At 38.8% G+C, this 20,530-nt stretch overlaps 1 protein-coding gene across 18 annotated transcripts in view; it reads right to left on the minus strand.

The window, feature by feature from the left end:
• The window catches only part of MSRA (methionine sulfoxide reductase A), an 813,898-nt gene that overhangs the window by 625,049 nt on the left and 168,319 nt on the right, over positions 1–20,530 (minus strand). For 5 of the 18 annotated variants that reach the window (XM_064272636.1, XM_064272627.1, XM_064272622.1 and 2 more), the window contains exon 2: positions 4,232–4,297. The exons of 12 other annotated variants lie outside the window; for them this stretch is intronic. In XM_064272636.1, coding sequence (XP_064128706.1) covers positions 4,232–4,297 — 66 coding nt within the window. Of the gene's footprint in view, positions 1–4,231; positions 4,298–20,530 lie in introns of those variants that run through there. One more of the 18 variants, XM_064272635.1, reaches the window with a different exon arrangement.

Raw genomic sequence — 20,530 nt, forward strand, 5'->3', positions numbered from 1 at the left:
CAATCAGCCAACTTGAACTCACAGATATCAGCTGCAAAGTACACATTCTTATCCAATGCACTCGGAACATTCTCCAGAATAGACCACATCTTAGGCCACAAAGTAACCCTCAAAAAAATCCAAAACATTGAGATAATACAAAGTATCTTCTCTGACCACACCACCATCAAAGCAGAAATTAACAACAGGAAGAGCAAGGGAAAAAAAAAAAAACCTAACTAACTATTACATGGAAACTAAATAACACTCTGCTTAAATACCACTGGGAAGTAGAAGAAATCAAAGATGGAATCAAAAAAAATTCTTTCGGACATAGGAAAGGCAGTGCTCAGAGGTCAATTTATAGCAATAGATGTACACATCAAAAAAGAACGAAGGGACAAAATCAGGACATTAGCTACACAACTCAAACAAATAGAGAACAACAAAAGGAACCTACAGCCACCAGAAGAAAAGAAATAATAAAGATTAGAGCAAAAATAAATGAAAAATAGAGATTAGAAAAACAATAGGAAGAATGAGCAAAATCAAAAGTTGGTTCTTTGAAAGGATCAACAAAATCAACAACTAGCCAAATTGACCAAAGGAAAACAAAAGTAACCCAAATAAGAAATGAAACGGGGGACACTATGCTAGAAGTCCTAGTTAGAGCAATAAGGCAAGAAAAAGAAATAAAGGGCATCCAAATTGGTAAGGAAGAAGTAAAACTGTTCCTATTTGCAGACGATATGATACTATATACAGAAAACCCAAAAGGCTCCATAAGAAAACCACTGGAACTAATAGAAAGTTTCAGCAGTATAGCAAGATACGAGATAAACATACAAAAATCAGTTGTATTCCAATACACCCATAGAGAGAAAGAAAAAAGAAAATCAGGAAAACAATACAATTTAAATTAGCCCCTAAAAAATAAAATACTTAGGAATAAACCTAATCAGGGATGTAAAACACCTATACAAAGAAAACTACAGAACACTACTGCAAGAAACCAAAAGAGATCTACGTAAATGGAAAAATATATCATGCTCATGGATAGTTACAGCCAACATTGTGAAAATGACACTTCTACCCAAAGCAATCTACAAATATAATGCTATCCTGACCCAAATACCAGCAACAGTCTTTAAAGAGATGGAAAAAACAATCCTTAACTTTATATGGAAAGGGAAGAGGGCCTGGACGACCTCAGAACCTAGTATACAGCTACGGTAGTCAAAACAGCCTGGTAGAATGACAGATACACTGACCAATGGAACAGAATAGAGAATTCAGATGTAAATCCATCCACCTATAGACACCTGGTCTTTGACAAGGTCCCAAAGTTCATCAAATGGGGAAACGACAGTCCTTTTAACAAACGGTGCTGGCAAAACTGGATGTCCATCTGCAAAAAAATGAAACAAGATACATACCTCACACCATACACAAAAAACTAATTCAAAAATTGATCAAAGACCTAAATATAAAACCAATTACTATAAAGATCATAGAAGAAAAGAAAGGATAATCGTGAGAGACCCTAATACACGGCCTTAACAGGATACAAACCATAACTAGCAACATACAAACTCCAGAAGATAGGCTAGATAACTGGGTCTTCTAAAAATTAAACACTTAAATGCTCAGCAAAAGACTTCACCAAAACAGTAAAAAGACAACCTACAGACTGAGAGAAAAATCGTGGCTATTACAAATCCAACAAAGGTCTAATCTCTAAAATCTACAGGAAAATCCAACACCTCTACAACAAAAAGACAAATAATTCAATTAAAAAATGGGCAAAGGAAATGAACAAACACTTCACCAAAGAAGACTTTCAAGCAGCTAAGAGAAGCATGAGGAAATGCTTGAGATCACTAGCCATTAAGTCAAAACCACAGTGAGACACCATCTCACCCGGGCATTACTGGCACGAATCAAAAAAAAAAACCAAACAAACAGAAAATAACAATGTTGGAGAGGCTGCAGGGAGATTGGAACTCTTATGAGCTGCTGGCAGGAATGCAAAATGATACAACCATTTTAGAAAATGATATGGCACTTCTTTCGAAAGCTAGAAATAGAAATACCATATGATCCAGCAAGACCACCGTTAGGAATACATTCTAGAGAAATAAGAGTCATCACACGAATAGACATATGCACACCCATGTTCATTTCAGCACTGTTCACAAGAGCAAAAGATGGAAACAACCTAGATACCCACCAACAGATGAATGGATAAACAAACAATGGTACATACAAACAATGGAATACTACACAATGATAAAGAACAATGATCAATCTGTGAAGCATTTCACAACATGGATGAATCTGGATGGCGTCATGCTGAGTGAAATGTCAATCACAAAACGATAAATATTTTATGAGACCACCACTGTAAAAACTCAAGAAAAGGTTTACGCACAAAAAGAAACAATCTTTGATAGTTATGAGGGAGGGGACAGTTGGGGTGAGAAAACACTAAACAGACTATAGATAAGTGGTAACTTTGTTGAAGGTAAGACAGTACACAATACTGGGAAAGCCACCACAACTTGTTCAGGGTAAGGTCATGGAAGCTCTATGGACAAATCCAAAGTCACTTAGGGACAGAATTACTGGGCTGAGGGCTGTGGGAACCATGTCCTCAGGGAACATCTAGCTTAACTCAGAGTTTATAAAGAAAACGTTCTACACTCTACTTTGGTGAGTAGCGTCTGGGGTCTTAAAAGCCTATGAGCAGCCATCTAAGATACTCCACTGGTTTCACCCCTTCAGAAGCAAAGGAAAATGAAAAAAAAACTAAAGACACAAGGGAATGATTAGTCCAAAGGACTAACAGTCTACAACTACCATAGCCTCCACCAGACTGAGTCCAGTACAGCTAGATGATGCCCGGCTACCACCACTGTACTGCTCTGACAGGGATCACAAAAGAGGGTCCCGGACGAAGCTGAAGAAAAATGCAGAATAAAATTCAAACTCAGAAAAAAAAAAAAAAGACCAGGCTTACTGGCCTGACAGAGACTGGAGAAACCCTGAGAGTATGGCCCCTGGATACTTTTTAGCTCAGCAGTGAAGTCATTCCGGAGGTTCACCTTTTAGCCAAAGATTAGACAGACTTATAGGACAAACTGAGATTAAAGGGGCACAGCAGCCCAAAGGCAAGGACTAGAAGGTAGGAGGGGGCAGGAAAGCGGGTAATAGGGAACCCAGGATCAAGAAGGGAAAGTACTCACATGTCACTGGGTTGTTAGCCAATGTCATATGTACTAACTGTTCTATAAGAAGCTAGTTTGTTCTGTAAACCTTCACCTAAAGTACAATTAAAAAATATATAACAATAAGATAAAGTGTCAGATAGGAGTCCGGAAAATCAATTGGTAAGAAAAGGGAAGTGGGCTGTTCCACAAGTAAGAGTTCAGTTACATGCCTGACATTAAAACACATATATAAACATTATAAAAGAAATTAGAGGTCACACTAAAACAACTTCTTGCCTGAATTGGTATCTGTAGAGTCAAGTTTGTGAATACATGAAATGATGCTCCCCTCTCTCATAGGTATAAAAAAAAAAAAAAGGATGATTTAAAATTGAAGCAGCCTTCTCTCTCTCATACCTAGAATTCTGTCATGAGGGTAGATATCAGAGAAGCCAAGAGGAGTCTTGATTTCCTTGTAAAAGTTAGACTTCAGCATGCATTCACTACTTCTGATAATGAAGGGGAATGACAGGGAGCAGCCCAGGATTTTATGTCTGGCAATAATGTTTGATCTATACCATTGTCAATGAGAACTGTGATTTAATCCATAAGGATATAGAGCCTCATGATGAAAGGGGAATAATGACAAATCCTGATTAACAATCACTGCTACACTAAAGCAGGTCACCATAGTAACAGGGCTGAAATTATACAACAAACTGTGATGCCATACCAAGCAAATTACTCCATGAAGGGGCTCTTCTCTGAAAGCATTTGGCTTTCTGTGTTCTTTTAAAATTAAGATGCAAGCATCTTACTTTTAAATTACATTAGTTTCCCCCTTTTTTTTTTTTCCAAACATTCCCTCTTTAGTTGGTTTCAGATAATATGAGAGATAAATATGTACCACAGGAAATATAGCAAACAAGCACATTCCATCCTCTCTTGCCCCTGAAAGCAGAAGACAAAACAAAATTATGGTAAAAAGTATCATATTTTCATACAATTCTTTTTATAAAATCATGCTTAATTTCTTTACTTACGGTATGGAGGAGTCAAAGCAGAACCCAGTAAAATATTCTCTCTCTCAATCCATGTAATAAAATTCTCTGAATTTGTAGGAAAGAGAGCAAAATAAAGGATCATAGTGGGGATTGGGAAATGGAATGTATTTCCTTTGTTTCCAAAGATGTTGAATTTTTAATTGAAATAAGAAAAAAAAAATGGTTTTAAAAGCTTACTCAAAATAATTTCAAAAACTATGCAATAGAATTAACATTGGTAAATATTATGCTATTTACCAATATTATGCTAAAACTATTATGCTATTGCAATGGCCTTTGGCAATGAACCTTTATAAAATGTATCATATCAAATAAAAACAGCCTAGGAAAAGTCCCCTGCATTTAAAAATTGTACTCAGTGTCCTCTTTCAATAACAGAGAAATAGAAAATGAGACATTAAAAATAAACAGAAAAATCATGGTCCTAAACATCCTCTTAAAGGAAGTGAAGATCTAAAGGGTGGTTAAGAAAATTTAAGCACAGCAGATATTTAATATTCCTCCTTTTAAAATAGGAAAAAAAGATCAGCCTCAGATCTTTCAGAAATGCAAAAGCTCTAGAAAAAAAATACATTTCCCTCAAGATTTATGAATGCCTTTCAGGTTTAATTATTGAAGGTAAACACTTTCTAGTGGAAAGAAAACTGGATTTAGAGCCTTGGGTACGAGCTCAATCACTTGCTGGCAGTAGGTCCTCAGGAAAATCACTTAGCCCTCCAGGTCTTGGTGTCTTCATCCGTAAAACAGGAATAATAATATCTATCTTGTTTACTTAAAGAAGTTTATCAGATAAAGAGTAAAATACAGTATATAAAAACATTCTGAAAAAACTGTTGAATAGGGAGGGGGCCAAGATGGCTGACTAGGTAGATGCTACCTTGGATCCCTCTTGCAACAAAGACTCGGAAAAACAAGTGAATAGATCACATACATGACAATCTACGAACCCTGAACAACAAACACAGATTTAAAGAGTTGACCTGAGTGACAGAGACCGAGAACAAACAACTACGGGGAAGTAGTGCCTGTTTTCGGAGCCTGGAGCCAGCGTCCCAGTCAGGTAACCTTGGCACCGGGCTTCGGACTGGGCGCAAGGGAGCTGAACGGCGCAAACATGGGGTGCAACCCTATCCCCCTGAACTGACCTCGGGAGGGGGCCCAACCAGTCAGTGTGGGCAATGCGGCCATGCGGCTGGCAGGAGGAGAAGTAGCTGGGAGGCAGCGACGGGTTTTGGAGCCGGGAGTGTAGCATCCCAGCCGGGGAACCTTGGCGTGGGGCTTTGGTCTGGGCGCAGGTGAGCTGAGCACCACATCCTGTGACAGTGCAAACACGGGGCGCAGCCCTACCCCCCTGAACTGACCCCGGAAGGGGGCCCAGTCGGTCCAGAAAGGTGGCGCAGCGACGCGGCTGGCGGGAGGAGAAGTACCCAGGAGGCAGCGACTGGTTTTGGAGCCGGGAGTGCAGGGTCCCAGCCGGGGAACCTTGACGCTGGGCTTTAGACTTGCAGTGGAGGAACTGACCGCAGCTTCTGCGGGCCTGACCCTCAGGGGCAATCTCTACCCAGCCAGCACACACAGGAGATGCGCCCCTAGGGAAGCTCAGATAAAACAGTCATCCAAGCAAGATAAGTAACTTTGTCTATATCCCGGGGTGCTACTCTCTCCTGTTTTTCTGAACCCTCCCCTCCCCTTCCCAGGCGGCTTCATTAACATTGGAATTTCCTGAGCCACAGGGAGAACTGCTCCACGGTTTTTCTTTTCCCTTTTTTTCGGTCTTTTCCTAACCCATTCTTCCGGCCTGAAAGAAGCAACCACAAAAAACCCAGGGATCAAAAATCTTTCCCTAATTGGACTAAAAACACAGAACCAGCTCCAGCCAAGCATATGTGATCCACACTCTCCGGCGTTCATCCCTACAGGGAACAAGGTGGCTATTATAATGCAAAGGCATTTCTGATAGGGATCTGACTGCATTTTTTCTTTTTAGCGGATTTACTGGAAAGACAAGTTTCCCAGGTCTGATATCTCTCCTTATTCAACAGAGCACTCACTGACTCACAACAGGGAACTGAGGGCTGAAGCTCCCCCCAGACCACCTAGCCTCCTGCCTTAGGGGTCTACAGAGGCTGACACCTACCAATCTGTAGAGGTACTTGCATTGGGGGCCTAAGGAACAGCTGCAGAGCCCACCCACCAAGGTGCTTTAGGAATAGAGACACATCTACCTCACTGACACTTGGGGGAAGCCTGTCAGCATCCTGTCCCCCCTGGAGTGTGAACCCCAGCTGCTACTAGAATCTGGTGCACACAACTACCACCACTACTTCTCTAGGTGGATAGGTGACAGTCTGCATCACACACTTGATGACCCAAAATCAGATTCTACTCAAGAATAGTGAATGGATTCAGGCGTATATATCTGGTAACAGCCCAAACCAGCTGGTAATAGGTCGTAAGTGAGTCAAGGGCTACAACAATAAAGACAACGCAATCTAGTAGCCCATCAAGTATACTGAAAGAAAATAAAACAAGAGAAGACTCAGTGAGCAAATATAGAATAAATCACTACAATATCTTAGTGATGGCTCAGAGACAGCAGTGGATATCAAACCACATAAAGAAGCAGACAATGACTGCTTCTACAACCCCCCAAAACAAAAGAATCAAAATCTTTCCCAAATGAAGATACATTCCTGGAATTGCCAGATACAGAATATAAAAAACTAATTTACAGAATGCTTCAAGACATCACGGATGACCTCAGAAATGAAATAAGGCAAACCGCAGAAAAAGCCAAGGAACACACTGATAAAACAGTTGAAGAACTCAAAAAGATTATTCAAGAACATAGTGGAAAAATTAATAAGTTGCAAGAATCCATACAGAGAGAGCATTCAGAAATCCAAAAGACTAACAATAAAATTAAAGAATTAGACAATGCAATAGGAAGTCAGAGGAGCAGACTCAAGCAATTAGAATGCAGAGTGGGAAATCTAGAGGACCAGGGAATTAACACCAACATAGCTGAATAAAAATCAGATAAAAGAATTTAAAAAAATGAAGACACCCTAAGAATCATGTGGGACTCTATCAAGAAGGATAACTTGCGTGTGATTGGAGTCCCACAACAGGGAGGGACACCGGAAAACACACAGAGAATAGTTGAAGATCTGCTGACAGAAAACTTCCCGGACATCATGAAAGACGAAAGGATATCTATACAAGATGCTCAACGAACCCCATTTAAGATTGATCAAAAAAGAAAAACACCAAGACATATTCTCATCAAACTTGCCAAAACCAAAGATAAAGAGAAAATTTTAAAAGCAGCCAGGGATAAAAGAAAGGTCTCCTACAAGGGAGAATCAATAAGAATAAGTTCAGACTACTCAGCAGAAACCATGCAGGCAAGAAGGCAATGGGATGACATATATAGAACACTGAAGGAGAAAAACTGCCAGCCAAGGATCATATACCCAGCAAAACTCTCTCTGAAATATGAAGGCGAAATTAAGATATTTACAGATAAACACAAGCTTAGAGAATTTGCAAAAACCAAACCAAAGCTACAAGAAATACTAAAGGAAATTGGTCAGAAAACCAATAATATCAGATACCAGCACAACACAAGGTCACAGAACAGAACATCCTGATATCAACTCAAATACGGAAATGACAAAAACAAATTCAGATCAATTAAAAAAAAATGTTCAAAACAGGGAATCGTTCAAGTCAATATGTAAAAGATCACAATAATCAAAAAGAGGGACTAAATACAGGTGACATAGAACTACCATATGGAGAGGGATACAAGGCGATATAGGACAATGAAAGTTACATTTTTACTTAGAAAAACAGGGGTAAATATTAAGGTAACCACAAAGAGGTATAACAACTCCATAACTCAAAATAAAAACCAAGAAAAACGTAAAGACTCAGCAAACATAAACTCAAATACTATGAAAATGAGGAACACACAATTCACAAAGAAAAACATCTCAGCACAAAAAAGTATGTGGAAAAATGAAATTGTCAACAACTCACATAAAAAGGCATCAAAATGACAGCACTAAACACATACTTATCTATAATTACGCTGAATGTAAATGGACTAAACGCACCAATAAAGAGACAGAGAGTCTCAGACTGGATAAAGAAACACGATCCGTCTATATGCTGCCTACAAGAGACACACCTTAGACTTAGAGACACAAACAAACTAAAACTCAAAGGATGGAAAAAAATATATCAAGCAAACAATAAGCAAAAAAGAAGAGGTGTAGCAATATTAATTTCTGACAAAATAGACTTTAAAGTTAAATCCACCACAAAGGATAAAGAAGGACACTACATAATGATAAAAGGGACAATTGACCAGGAAGATATAACCATATTAAATATTTATGCACCCAATGACAGGGCTGCAAGATACATAAAACAAATTTTAACAGAACTGAAAACTGAGATAGACACCTCCACAATTATAGTAGGAGACTTCAACACAGCACTTTCAGAGAAGGACAGGACATCCAGTAAGAAGCTCAATAGAGACACGGAAGACCTAATTACAACAATCAACCAACTTGACCTCATTGACATATACAGAACTCTCCACCCAACCGCTGCAAAGTATACTTTTTTTTCTAGCCCACATGGAACATTCCCTAGAATAGACCACATATTCGGTCATAAAAAAAACTTTGCAGAATCCAAAACATCAAAATATTACAAAGCATCTTCTCAGACCACAAGGCAATAAAACTAGACATCAATAACAGAAAAACTAGGGAAAAGAAATCAAATACTTGGAAACTGAACAATACTCTCCTGAAAAAAGACTGGGTTATAGAAGACATTAAGAAGGGAATAAGGAAATTCCTAGAATGCAACAAGAATGAAAATACTTCCTATCAAAACCTCTGGGACACGGCAAAAGCTCTGCTCAGAGGTCAATTTATATCGAAAAATGCACACATACAAAAAGAAGAAAGAGCCAAAATCAGAGAACTGTCCCTACAACTTGAACAAATAGAAAACAAGCAACAAAAGAATCCATCAGGCACCAGAAGACAACAAATAATAAAAATTAGAGCTGAACTAAATGAATTAAAAGAGAACAGAAAAACAATTGAAAGAATTAACAAAGCCAAAAGCTGGTTCTTTGAAAAAATTAACAAAATTGATAAACCATTGGCCAGACTGACTAAAGAAATACAGGAAAGGGAACAAATAACCCGAATAAGAAATGAGATGGGCCACATCACAACAGACTCAACTGAAATTAAAAGAATCATATCAGATTATTATGAAAAATTGTATTCTAAAAAATTTGCAAACCTAGAAAAAATGGATGAATTGCTGGAAAAACACTACCTACCTAAACTAACACAATCAGAAGTAGAACAACTAAATAGACCCATAAAAAAAAGAGATTGAAACTGTAATCAAAAAACTCCCAACAAAAAAAGCCCTGGCCCGGATGGCTTTACTGCAGAGTTCTACCAAACTTTCAGAGAAGAGTTAACACCACTACTACTAAAGGTATTTCAAAGCATAGAAAATGACGGAATACTAAATAACTCCTTCTATTTTTTTTTCTATGAAGCCACCATTTCCCTGATACCAAAACCAGGTAAAGACATCACAAAAAAAGAAAATTACAGACCTACATCCCTCATGAACATATATGCAAAAATCCTCAACAAAATTCTAGCCAATAGAATTCAACAACATATCAAAACATAATTCACCATGACCAAGTTGGATTTATACCAGGTATGCAAGGCTGGTTTAATATTAGAAAAACCATTAATGTAATCCACCATATAAATAAAACAAAAGACAAAAACCACATGATCTTATCAATTGATGCAGAAAAGGCATTTGACAAAGTCCAAAACCCATTTATGATAAAAACTCTCAGCAAAATAGGAACTGAAGGAAAATTCCTCAACATAATAAGGGGCATCTATACAAAGCCAACAGCCAACATCACTCTAAGTGGAGAGAGCCTGAAAGCATTTCCCTTGAGAACAGGAACCAGACAAGGATGCCCTTTATCACCACTCTTATTCAACATTGTGCTAGAGGTCCTAGCCAGAGCAATTAGGCTAGACAAAGAAATAAAGGGCATCCGGATTGGCAAGGAGGAAGTAGAATTATCTCTATTTGCAGATGACATGATCTTATACACAGAAAACCTTAAGGAATCCTCCAGAAAACTACTGAAACTAATAGAAGAGTTTGGCAGAGTCTCAGGTTATAAGATAAACATACAAAAATCACTTGGATTCCTCTACATCAACAAAAAGAACATAGAAGAGGAAATCACCAAATCAATACCATTCACAATAACCCTCAAGAAGATAAAATACTTAGGAATAAATCTGACCAAAGATGTAAAAGACCTATACAAAGAAAACTACAAAGTACTGCTACAAGAAACTAAAAAGGACCTACTTAAGTGGGAAAACATACCTTGCTCACGGATAGGAAGACTTAACATAGTAAAAATGTCTATTCTACCAAAAGCCATCTATACATACTATGCACTTCCGATCCAAATTCCAATGTCATTTTTTAATGTGATGGAGAAACAAACCACCAACGTCATATGAAAGGGAAAGAAGCCTCGGATAAGTAAAGCATTACTGAAAAAGAAGAAGAAAGTGGGAGGCCTCACTCTACCTGATTTTAGAACCTATTATACAGCCACAGTAGTCAAAACAGCCTAGTACTGGTACAAAAACAGGCACATAGACCAATGGAACAGAATTCAGAACCCAGAAATAAATCCATCCATATATAATCAGCTGATATTTGACAAAGGCCAGGTGTCAGTTAAATGGGGAAAAGATAGTCTTTTTAACAAATGGTGCTGGCATAACTGGATATCCATTTGCAAAAAAATGAAACAGGACCCATACCTCACACCATGCACAAAAACTAACTCCAAGTGGATCAAAGACCTAAACATAAAGACTAAAACGATAAAGATCATGGAAGAAAAAAATAGGGACAACATTAGGAGCCCTAATAAAAGGCATAAACAGAATACAAAACATTACCAAAAATGACGAAGAGAAACCAGATAACTGGGAGCTCCTAAAAATCAAACACCTATGCTCATCTAAAGACTTCACCAAAAGAGTAAAAAGACCACCTACAGACTGGGAAAGAATATTCAGCTATGACATCTCAGACCAGCGCCTGATCTCTAAAATCTATATGATTCTGTTAAAGCTCAACTACAAAAAGACAAACAACCCAATCAAGAAGTGGGCAAAGGATATGAACACACACTTCACTAAAGAAGATATTCAGGCAACTAACAGATACATGAGAAAATGCTCTCGATCATTAGCCATTAGAGAAATGCAAATTAAAACTACGATGAGATTCCATCTCACTCCAACAAGGCTGGCATTAATCCAAAAAACACAAAATAATAAATGTTGGGAAGGCTGCGGAGAGATTGGAACTCTTATACACTGCTGGTGGGAATGTAAAATGGTACAACCACTTTGGAAATCTATTTGGCGTTATCTTAAACAGTTAGAAATAGAACTACCATACAACCCAGAAATCCCACTCCTCGGAATATATCCTAGAGAAATAAGAGCCTTCACACAAACAGATATATGCACACCCATGTTTATTGCACCTCTGTTTACAATAGCAAAAAGCTGGAAACAACCAAGGTGTCCATCAGTGGATGAATGGATAAATAAATTGTGGTATATTCACACAATGGAACACTATGCATCGATAAAGAACAGTGACAAATCTGTGAAACATTTCATAACATGGAGGAACCTGGAAGGCATTATGCTGAGTAAAATTAGTCAGAGGCAAAAGGACAAATATTGTATAAGACCACTATTATAAGATCTTGAGAAATAGTATAAACTGAGAAGAACACATACTTTTGTGGTTACGAAGCGGGGAGGGAGGGAGGGTGGGAGAGGGTTTTTTTACTGATTAGTTAGTAGATAAGATCTGTTTTAGGTGAAGGGAAGGACAATACTCAATACATGGAAGGTCAGCTCAACTGGACTGGACCAAAAGCAAAGAAGTTTCCGAGATAAACTGAATGCTTCAAAGGTCAGCAGAGCAATGGCGGGGGTTTGGGGACCATGGTTTAAGGGGACTTCTAAGTCAATTGGCAAAATAATTCTATTATGAAAACATTCTGCATCCCACTTTGAAATGTGGCATCTGGGGTCTTAAATGCTAACAAGTGGCCATCTGTGAAGCATCAATTGGTCTCAACCCACCTGGATCAAAGAAGAATGAAGAACACCAAGGTCACACGATAACTATGAGCCCAAGAGACAGAAAGTGCCACATGAACCAGAGACTTACATCATCCTGAGACCAGAAGAACTAGATGGTGCCCGGCCACAATCGATGACTGCCCTGACAGGGAGCACAACAGAGAACCCCTGAGGGAGCAGGAGATCAGTGGGATGCAGACCCCAAATTCTCATAAAAAGACCATACTTAATGGTCTGACTGAGACTAGAGGAATCCCAGCGGTCATGGTCCCCAAACCGTCTGTTGGCCCAGGACAGGAACCATTCCGGAAGACAACTCATCAGACATGGAAGGGACTGGACAATGGGTAGGAGAGAGATGCTGATGAAGAGTGAGCTATTTGTATCAGGTGGACACTTGAGACTGTGTTGGCATCTCCTGTCTGGAGGGGGGATGGGAGGATAGAGAGAGTTGGAAGCTGGCAAAATTGTCACGAAAGGAGAGACTGGAAGGGCTGACTCATTAGGGGGAGAGCAAGTGGGAGTATGGAGTAAGGTGTATATAAACATATGTGACAGTCTGACTTGATTTGTAAACGTTTACTTGAAGCTCAATAAAAGTTAAAACAAAAAATCTATTTGGAGTAAAAAAAGATTAGGTTGATTATCTGAATATTAAAAATAAGAAACCAAAAAAAAAAAAAAACTGTTGAAGAACTACTAAATCTTGTGATTCAATTACTCAGTGTTACCCGACATTACTGGCACTAATCAAAAAAAAAAAAAACAGAAAATAACAAATGCTGCAGAGGCCTCTGGGAGATTGGAACTCTTAGCACTGTTGGTGGGAATGCAAAACAATATGGTGGTTCCTTAAAAAGGTAGAAATGGAAATGTCATACAGTCGAGCAATCCCACCCCGAGGAACAAAGCCTAGAGAAATAAAAGCCATCACACAAATAGACTTATGCACACCCATGTTCATTGCAGCATTATTCACAATAGCAGAAAGATAGAAACAACCTAAGTGGCCATCAACAGATGAATGGATAACAAACAATGGTACCTACACACAATGGAATACTGTGCAAAGATTAAGAACAGTGATAAACCTGAGAAACATCTCACAACCCAGATGAATTTGGAGGGCATTACTCTTAGTGAAATAAGTCAATCACAAAAGGACAAATGTATGAGACCACTACTATAAAAACTCATGAAAAGGTTTACATACAGAAAGAAACAATCTTTGATGGTTACGAAGGAGGGGAGGGGTAGGGATGGAAAAACACTAGACAGCAGCTAAGCAGTAACTTTGGTGAAGGGTAAGACAGTACACAATACTGGGGAAGCCAGCATAACTTGTCCAAAGCAAGGTCATGAAGCTCCATGGACACATCCAAACTCCTTGAGGGACCAAATTACTGGGCTGAGGACTATGGGACCAGGGTTTCGGGGAACATCTATCTCAACTGGCATAACATAGTTTATAAAGAAAATATTCTATATTCTACTTTTGTGAGCAGTGTCTGGACTCTTAAAATACATTCCACTGGTTCTACTCCATCTGGAGCAACAGAGAATGAAGAAAACCAAAGACATAAGGGAAATTTTAGTCCAAATGAAAAATGGACCACAAATACCAAGCCTGCCCCAGACTGAGTCTAACACAACTAGATAGTGCCCAGCTACCACCACCAATTGCTCTGACAGGGATCAAAATAGAGGGTCCCAGACAGAGCTGCAGAAAAATGTAGAACAAAATTCTAAATAAAAAAAAAAAAAGTGAAGCAAGGCCAAGATGGCGGAGTAGTCAGATGCTTCCATGGGTCCCTCTGACAACAAAGACCTGAAAAGTGCATCGATTATATGTACAACAAGCTAGGAGCCCTGAACATCAAAAACAAAGTTAAGAAATGGGACTGAGCGGCAGGCAGAGGGAGAGATGGTTGAGAAGCTGCGAAGACTTGCCAGCCCTGACTCAGTGGGAACTGGCACCTCTCAGCCCTGATCCCCTGGTGTGACCGTGGTGGGGCTGGTGGTAGCATTTGGGACTTGGTTACTTCAGAGAAAGAAGGCGAGCGAGTGGCGCAGCCCCGATCCCCTGGCATGATGATTATGTCAGGGCAGGCAGTAGCGTTCACGACATGGTTTCCATAGCCACAGAGAGCCAGGGGCACAGAATCTACTCATGCCTCCGGAATCGGCAAAAAAAATGCTCTCAGAATAAGTGATTGTGTCCAATTTACTGCAAAAATCTAATACTTCCAGTTTTGAAAGAACTCTCTCCCATTTATCTGATCCCACCTCCCTCTGCCCCCAGCCTCCTTCAGTGACAGTCAATTTCCCTGGGCCTGAAATAGGTCCTGCTGCATACCCCGAGCCACTCTCTCAGCCTTGGAGAATGAAAAAATTAACAAATCGGGGAAAAATAATCTGCTAGCTCCACTAAACTAGGAACGTAGGGCAGAAACAGCTCCTGTCCAGGCAAAAGTGATCCACTGAACGTGAATTCCTTTCACCCTGCGTGAACCCATGTGGCCTCATTTCAGCAGCTAGGCCCTTGTTACATTGCAAGGGTTTATGTGCCTGAGGTTAACTGTATCAGCTGTGCAGTGGAAAGGTGGGTTGTTGACCTTTGACATTACTCTGCCTGTTAAACAGAGTCCTCACCTATCCACCTCAGGGGCCTGAAGACTGGTGCCTCCACCCACACCACCTATCCACCCATAAGAGGAGTCCAAGGAAAACCGGTGTCTCCTAATCCTTACAGTTAAAAGCACTAGGTGCCTATGGTACAGCTGCAGAGCCCACCCACCTGTGCACTCTTGAGAAGAGGGATGCACCTTCCTCACAGACACTCACAGGAAGGTTTTCAGCCTCGTGCCTTGCCCAGAGTGTGACCCCCTGCTGCACCCAGAAACCTATACATACACCAATCACTACTGCTTCTCTAAGACCATAGGTGAGAGCCTGCATGACGAACTTGGTGACCGGCTACCTGGACACCTGAGCTGAATCCGTACAAGAAAACTGAATGGACTCCTAGGCTCATATACTTGGTAACAGCTCTAGCCATGTGGTGACAGGGCATTGGAACTTCAAAGGCTCCAATGCTTAAGTTAGCTCACTCGAACCACCTATTTAAGTAAATCAAAACAAAACAAGAAGCTTGGACACAGTAAGTAAACATAAAATAAAAATAACTTAAAAAACAATAACTTAAAGATGGCTCAGAGACAACAGTTATCAAATCACATGAAGAAGTAGACCATGATCGCTTCAACCAACTCCCAAAACTTCCAAAATCTTCCAGATGAAGAGTTCTTCCCGGAATTACTAGAGGTAGAATACAAAAGATTAATATACAGAACTCTTCAAGAGATGAGGAAGGAGATTAGGAAAAATGCACAAAAAGCCAAGGAATACACAGATAAAGCAGTAAGGAAATTAAAAAGGTTATTCAAGAGCATAATGAAAAATTTCATAGGCTGCAAGAATCCATACAGAGACAGCAATCAGAAGTTCAGAAGACTAACAATAAAATTTCAGAATTAGATAACTCAATAGAAAGTGACAGCAGCAGATCTTAGGAAATGGAAGTCAGAAGGAGTGAGATTGAAGATAAAACACTTGGCACCAACATATTTGAAGAAAAATCAGATAAAAGAATTTTAAAAAATGAAGAAACCCTAAGAATCATGTGGGACTCTATCAAGAAAAATGATTTACGAAGGATTGGAGTGCCAGAACAGGGAGGGATAACAGAAAATACAGACAGAATTGTTGAAGATCTGTTGGCAGAAAACGTCCCTGATATCATGAGAGATGAGAAGAGATCTACCCAAGATGATCGAGAGCCATATGAGGTAGATCCCAAAAGAAAGTGACCAAGACAGTTATAACCAAACTTGCCAAAACCAAAGACAAAGAGAGAATTTTAAGAGCAACTACAGATAAACAAAAAGTTATCTACAAAGGAGAGGCAATAAGAATAAACTCAGACTATTCAGCTGAAACCATGCAGGCAAGAAGGCAACGGGATGACTTATATAAAGCCTTGAAGGAAAAAAATTGTCAGCATGTATCCTGCAAAACTGTCTTTCCAATATGAAGGCAAAACTAGGACATTCGCAGATAAACAGAAGTTTAGGTAATTTGCAAAAACCAAACCAAAACTACAAAAAATACTAAAGAGAGTCATCTGGTTAAAAAATCAACAACATCAGATAACAACCCAAGACTAGAACACAGGACAGAGAACCCAGATATCAACTCAGATAGAGAAATCACAAAAATAAATCAAAATTAAAAAAAAAAAACACTCAAAACAGGGAAACATAAACGCCATTATATAAAAGATGACAACAAAATATCAATAAAGGGGGACTAAAAAAATGTAGTCATAGATCTACATAGAGTTAACAGGTGACATAAAGAAATAAAAGTTTGGTTTAAATTAGAAAAATAGCACTAAATAATAAGGTAACCACAAGGAGATTAACAATCCTTCACCTCAAAATAAAATGCAAGAAAAACATAAAGACAAAAAACAAAAGCAACAATGGAAAAGACAATACATAAACATAAACTACTCAGCACAAAAAACTAAGTGGAAAAACAATCTGTCAACAACACACACAAAAAGACATCAAAATGACAGCACTAAACTCATACCTCTCAATAATTACGCTGAATGTAAATGGACTAAATCCACCAATAAAGAGACAGAGAGTGGGAAAATGGATTTAAAAAAACCTAATCCATCTATATGATGCCTACAAGAGACAAGCCTTAGACTTAAGGACAAAAACAAACTAAAGCTCAAAGGTTGGAAAAATATATATCAACCAAACAACAATCAAAAAGAGCAGCAATGGCAATACTAATTTCTGAGAAAATAGACTTCAAAGTTAAATTCACCACAAAGGATAAGGAAGGACACTCTATAATGATAAAAGCGACAATATATATATTAAAAAAAAAGACAATATACCAGCAGGATATTACCACATTAAATATTTATGCACCCAGTGACAGGGCTTAAGATACATAAAACAAACTCTAACAGCATTGAAAAGTGAGATAGGGAGCTTCACAGTAATAGTAGGAGACTTCAATACACCCCTTTCAGTGAAGGGCAGAACATCCATAAAGAAATTCAATAAAGACATGGAAGATCTAAATGCCACAACCAACCAACATGATCTCATAGACTTATATAGAACACTCCACCCAACAGCTGACAAGTATACTCTCTTTTCCAATGCACATGGAACATTCTCTAAAATAAAGCTCATGTTAGTTCAGAAAGCAAGCCTTAACAAAACCAAAAACACTGAAATATTACAAAGCGTCTTTTCCGAACCGAAAGCCATAAAACTAGAAATCAGTAGCAGAAAAAACAGGGAAAAGAAATCAAACACATTGAAAATGAACAGCACCTTGCTCAAAAATGACTGGATTATAGGAGAAATTAAGGACAGAATAAAGAAATTCATACAATCAAATGAGAATTAAAATACTTCCTATCAGAATCTTTGGAACACAGCTAAAGCAGTGCTCAGAGGCCAATTTATAGCAATAAATACACACATCAAAAAGAAAGGGCCAAAATAAAAGAATTATCCCTACAACTTGAACGAATAGAAAGAGAGTAACAAAAGAAACTGTCAGGTACCAGAAGAAATCAAATAATAAAAATTAGGGCAGAATTAAATTAAATAGAGCACAGAAAAACAATTGAAAGCATTAACAAGACCAAAAGCAGGTTCTTTGTAACGATCCAAAAAATCAATTAACCATTGGCCAGATTGACAAAAGAAAAACAGGAGATGAAGCAAATAACCTGAATAAGAAATGAGATGGGCGATATCACAACAGAACCAGTTGAAATTAAAAGAATCATATCAAATTACCACAAAAAATTGAACTCTAACAAATTTGAAAACCTAGAAGGAACGGACAAATTTCTAGAAACGCACTGCCTACCTAAACTAGCACAGAGGTAGAACAACTAAACAAATCCATAATGAAAGAAGAGACTGAAAAGGTAATTTAAAAACTCTCAATAAAAAAAAAAACCCTGGATCTGACAGCTTCACAGGAGAATTCTACCAAACTTTCATAGAAGAGTTAACACCACTACTACTAAAGGTATTTCAGAGCATAGAAAAGGATGGAATACTCCCAAACTCATTCTATGAAGCCAGCATTTCCCTGATATCAAAACCAGGTAAAGACATCACAAAAAAAAAAAAGAAAATTACAGACCTATATCTCTCCTCAGAAAAAAAGCCAATGGAATTCAACAACATATCAAAAAAACAATTCGCCATGACCAAGTGGGATTCATACGAGGTAATTTTTTTTTTATGCAGGGATGGTTCAACATTAGAAAAACAATCAATGTAATCCATCTCATAAACAAAAGACAAGAACCACATGATCTTATCAATTCATGCAGAAAGGCATTTGACAAAGTCCAACACCCATTCATGATAAAAACTCTCAGAAAAATAAGAATAAAAGAAAAATTCCTCAACATAATAAAGGACATTTATACAAAGCCAACAGCCAACATCATCCTAAATGGACAGAGTCTGAAAGCATTCCCCTCGAGAACAGGAACCAAGCAAGACTGCTCTTTATCACCACTCTTATTCAAAATTGTGCTGGAGGTACCAGCCAGAGCAATTAGGCTAGATAAAGAAATAAGGGGCATCCAAATTGGCAAAGAAGAAGTAAAAGTATCTCTATTTGCAGATCACATGATCTCATACACAGAAAACCCTAAAGAATCCTCAAGAATACTACTGAAACTAATAGAAGAGTTCAGCAGAGTATCAGGGTTCAAGATAAACATACATAAATCAGTTGGATTCTTCTACACCAACAAAGAGGAAATCATCAAATCAATACCATTTACAATAGCCCCCAAGAAGATAAAATAGTTAGGAATAAATCTAACCAGAGACATAAAAGTCCTATACAGAGAAAACTACAAGACACTACTGCAAGAAACCAAGAGACCTAAAGTGTCCAGGGGAGAGAACCCTAAAATCTAGTCATGCCTATAGCCAGGAGCTCATCACTGAAGAACTGCGGGAATTGCAGAGCAGGGCCTGGCTCTGGACCAAGCATCTTTCTGGGTGGGGAGCTCCAGAGCCAGTCCCTCACCCCAAGGCCTGTTTTCATTTCTAATACCCAAAACCCAGTGCCATCCAGTTGATTCCAAATCATAGTGACCCTAGAGGATAGAGTAGAACTGCCCCATAGAGTTTCCAAGGAGCTCCTGGCGGATTCAAACTGCCGACCCTTTGGTTAGCAGCTGTAGCACTTAACCACTACGCCACAAGGGCTTCCTCATTTCTAATACGTACCAATAATACAAATCATGAGGATTCAATGAACTAAAACAGAATGTAAAGCACTTAGCACCATGTAGCTGATGCTCAGTTCCCTCCTCTTCCACTACTCTCCCCGATCTGACCCAACATATTCCATGGAAAAAGACAGAAAAAAGATAATTCAAAATGGAGGTCTTGCTGACAATGGATCCAGGGACCGTGGGCATCTTTCCAGAGCATTCATACCCAAAATGGCTTTTCTTCCCCGAGAGCTGGACGGTTTGGCCCTTCAAAAGGCACGTTTCAGGTCCCAGCTCTAAGGCAAGATCCCATATGGTGCCTATTACAAGTACAGCACAATTTATATGAGACGAGGCCTGCTCTACAGACTTCCAGTGTCCTAGCACAAGCGGCAATGTATAAAATGTTCAAGACCTTGTTCCACCCCAATATGGGATCTATCCAGACTAAGAGTAAAAAGACATAACTTTGCTTACTGACTCTGCAATCTCTTTACTTTATGACTGGGGAAATCATTCAACATTTCTGGCCCTATTATAGTAGGCACTCACCAAATAGTAACAAGTATACATACTGTATATCTTGCAGAATTGTTGTTAGACTTCAAATGTATAGGAAAGGCCTTGTAACATACAAAGGGCTATGGAAATGCC

The sequence above is a fragment of the Loxodonta africana genome, chromosome 19, assembly GCF_030014295.1.
Source record: "Loxodonta africana isolate mLoxAfr1 chromosome 19, mLoxAfr1.hap2, whole genome shotgun sequence".
NCBI classification, from domain to species: Eukaryota; Metazoa; Chordata; class Mammalia; order Proboscidea; family Elephantidae; genus Loxodonta; species Loxodonta africana.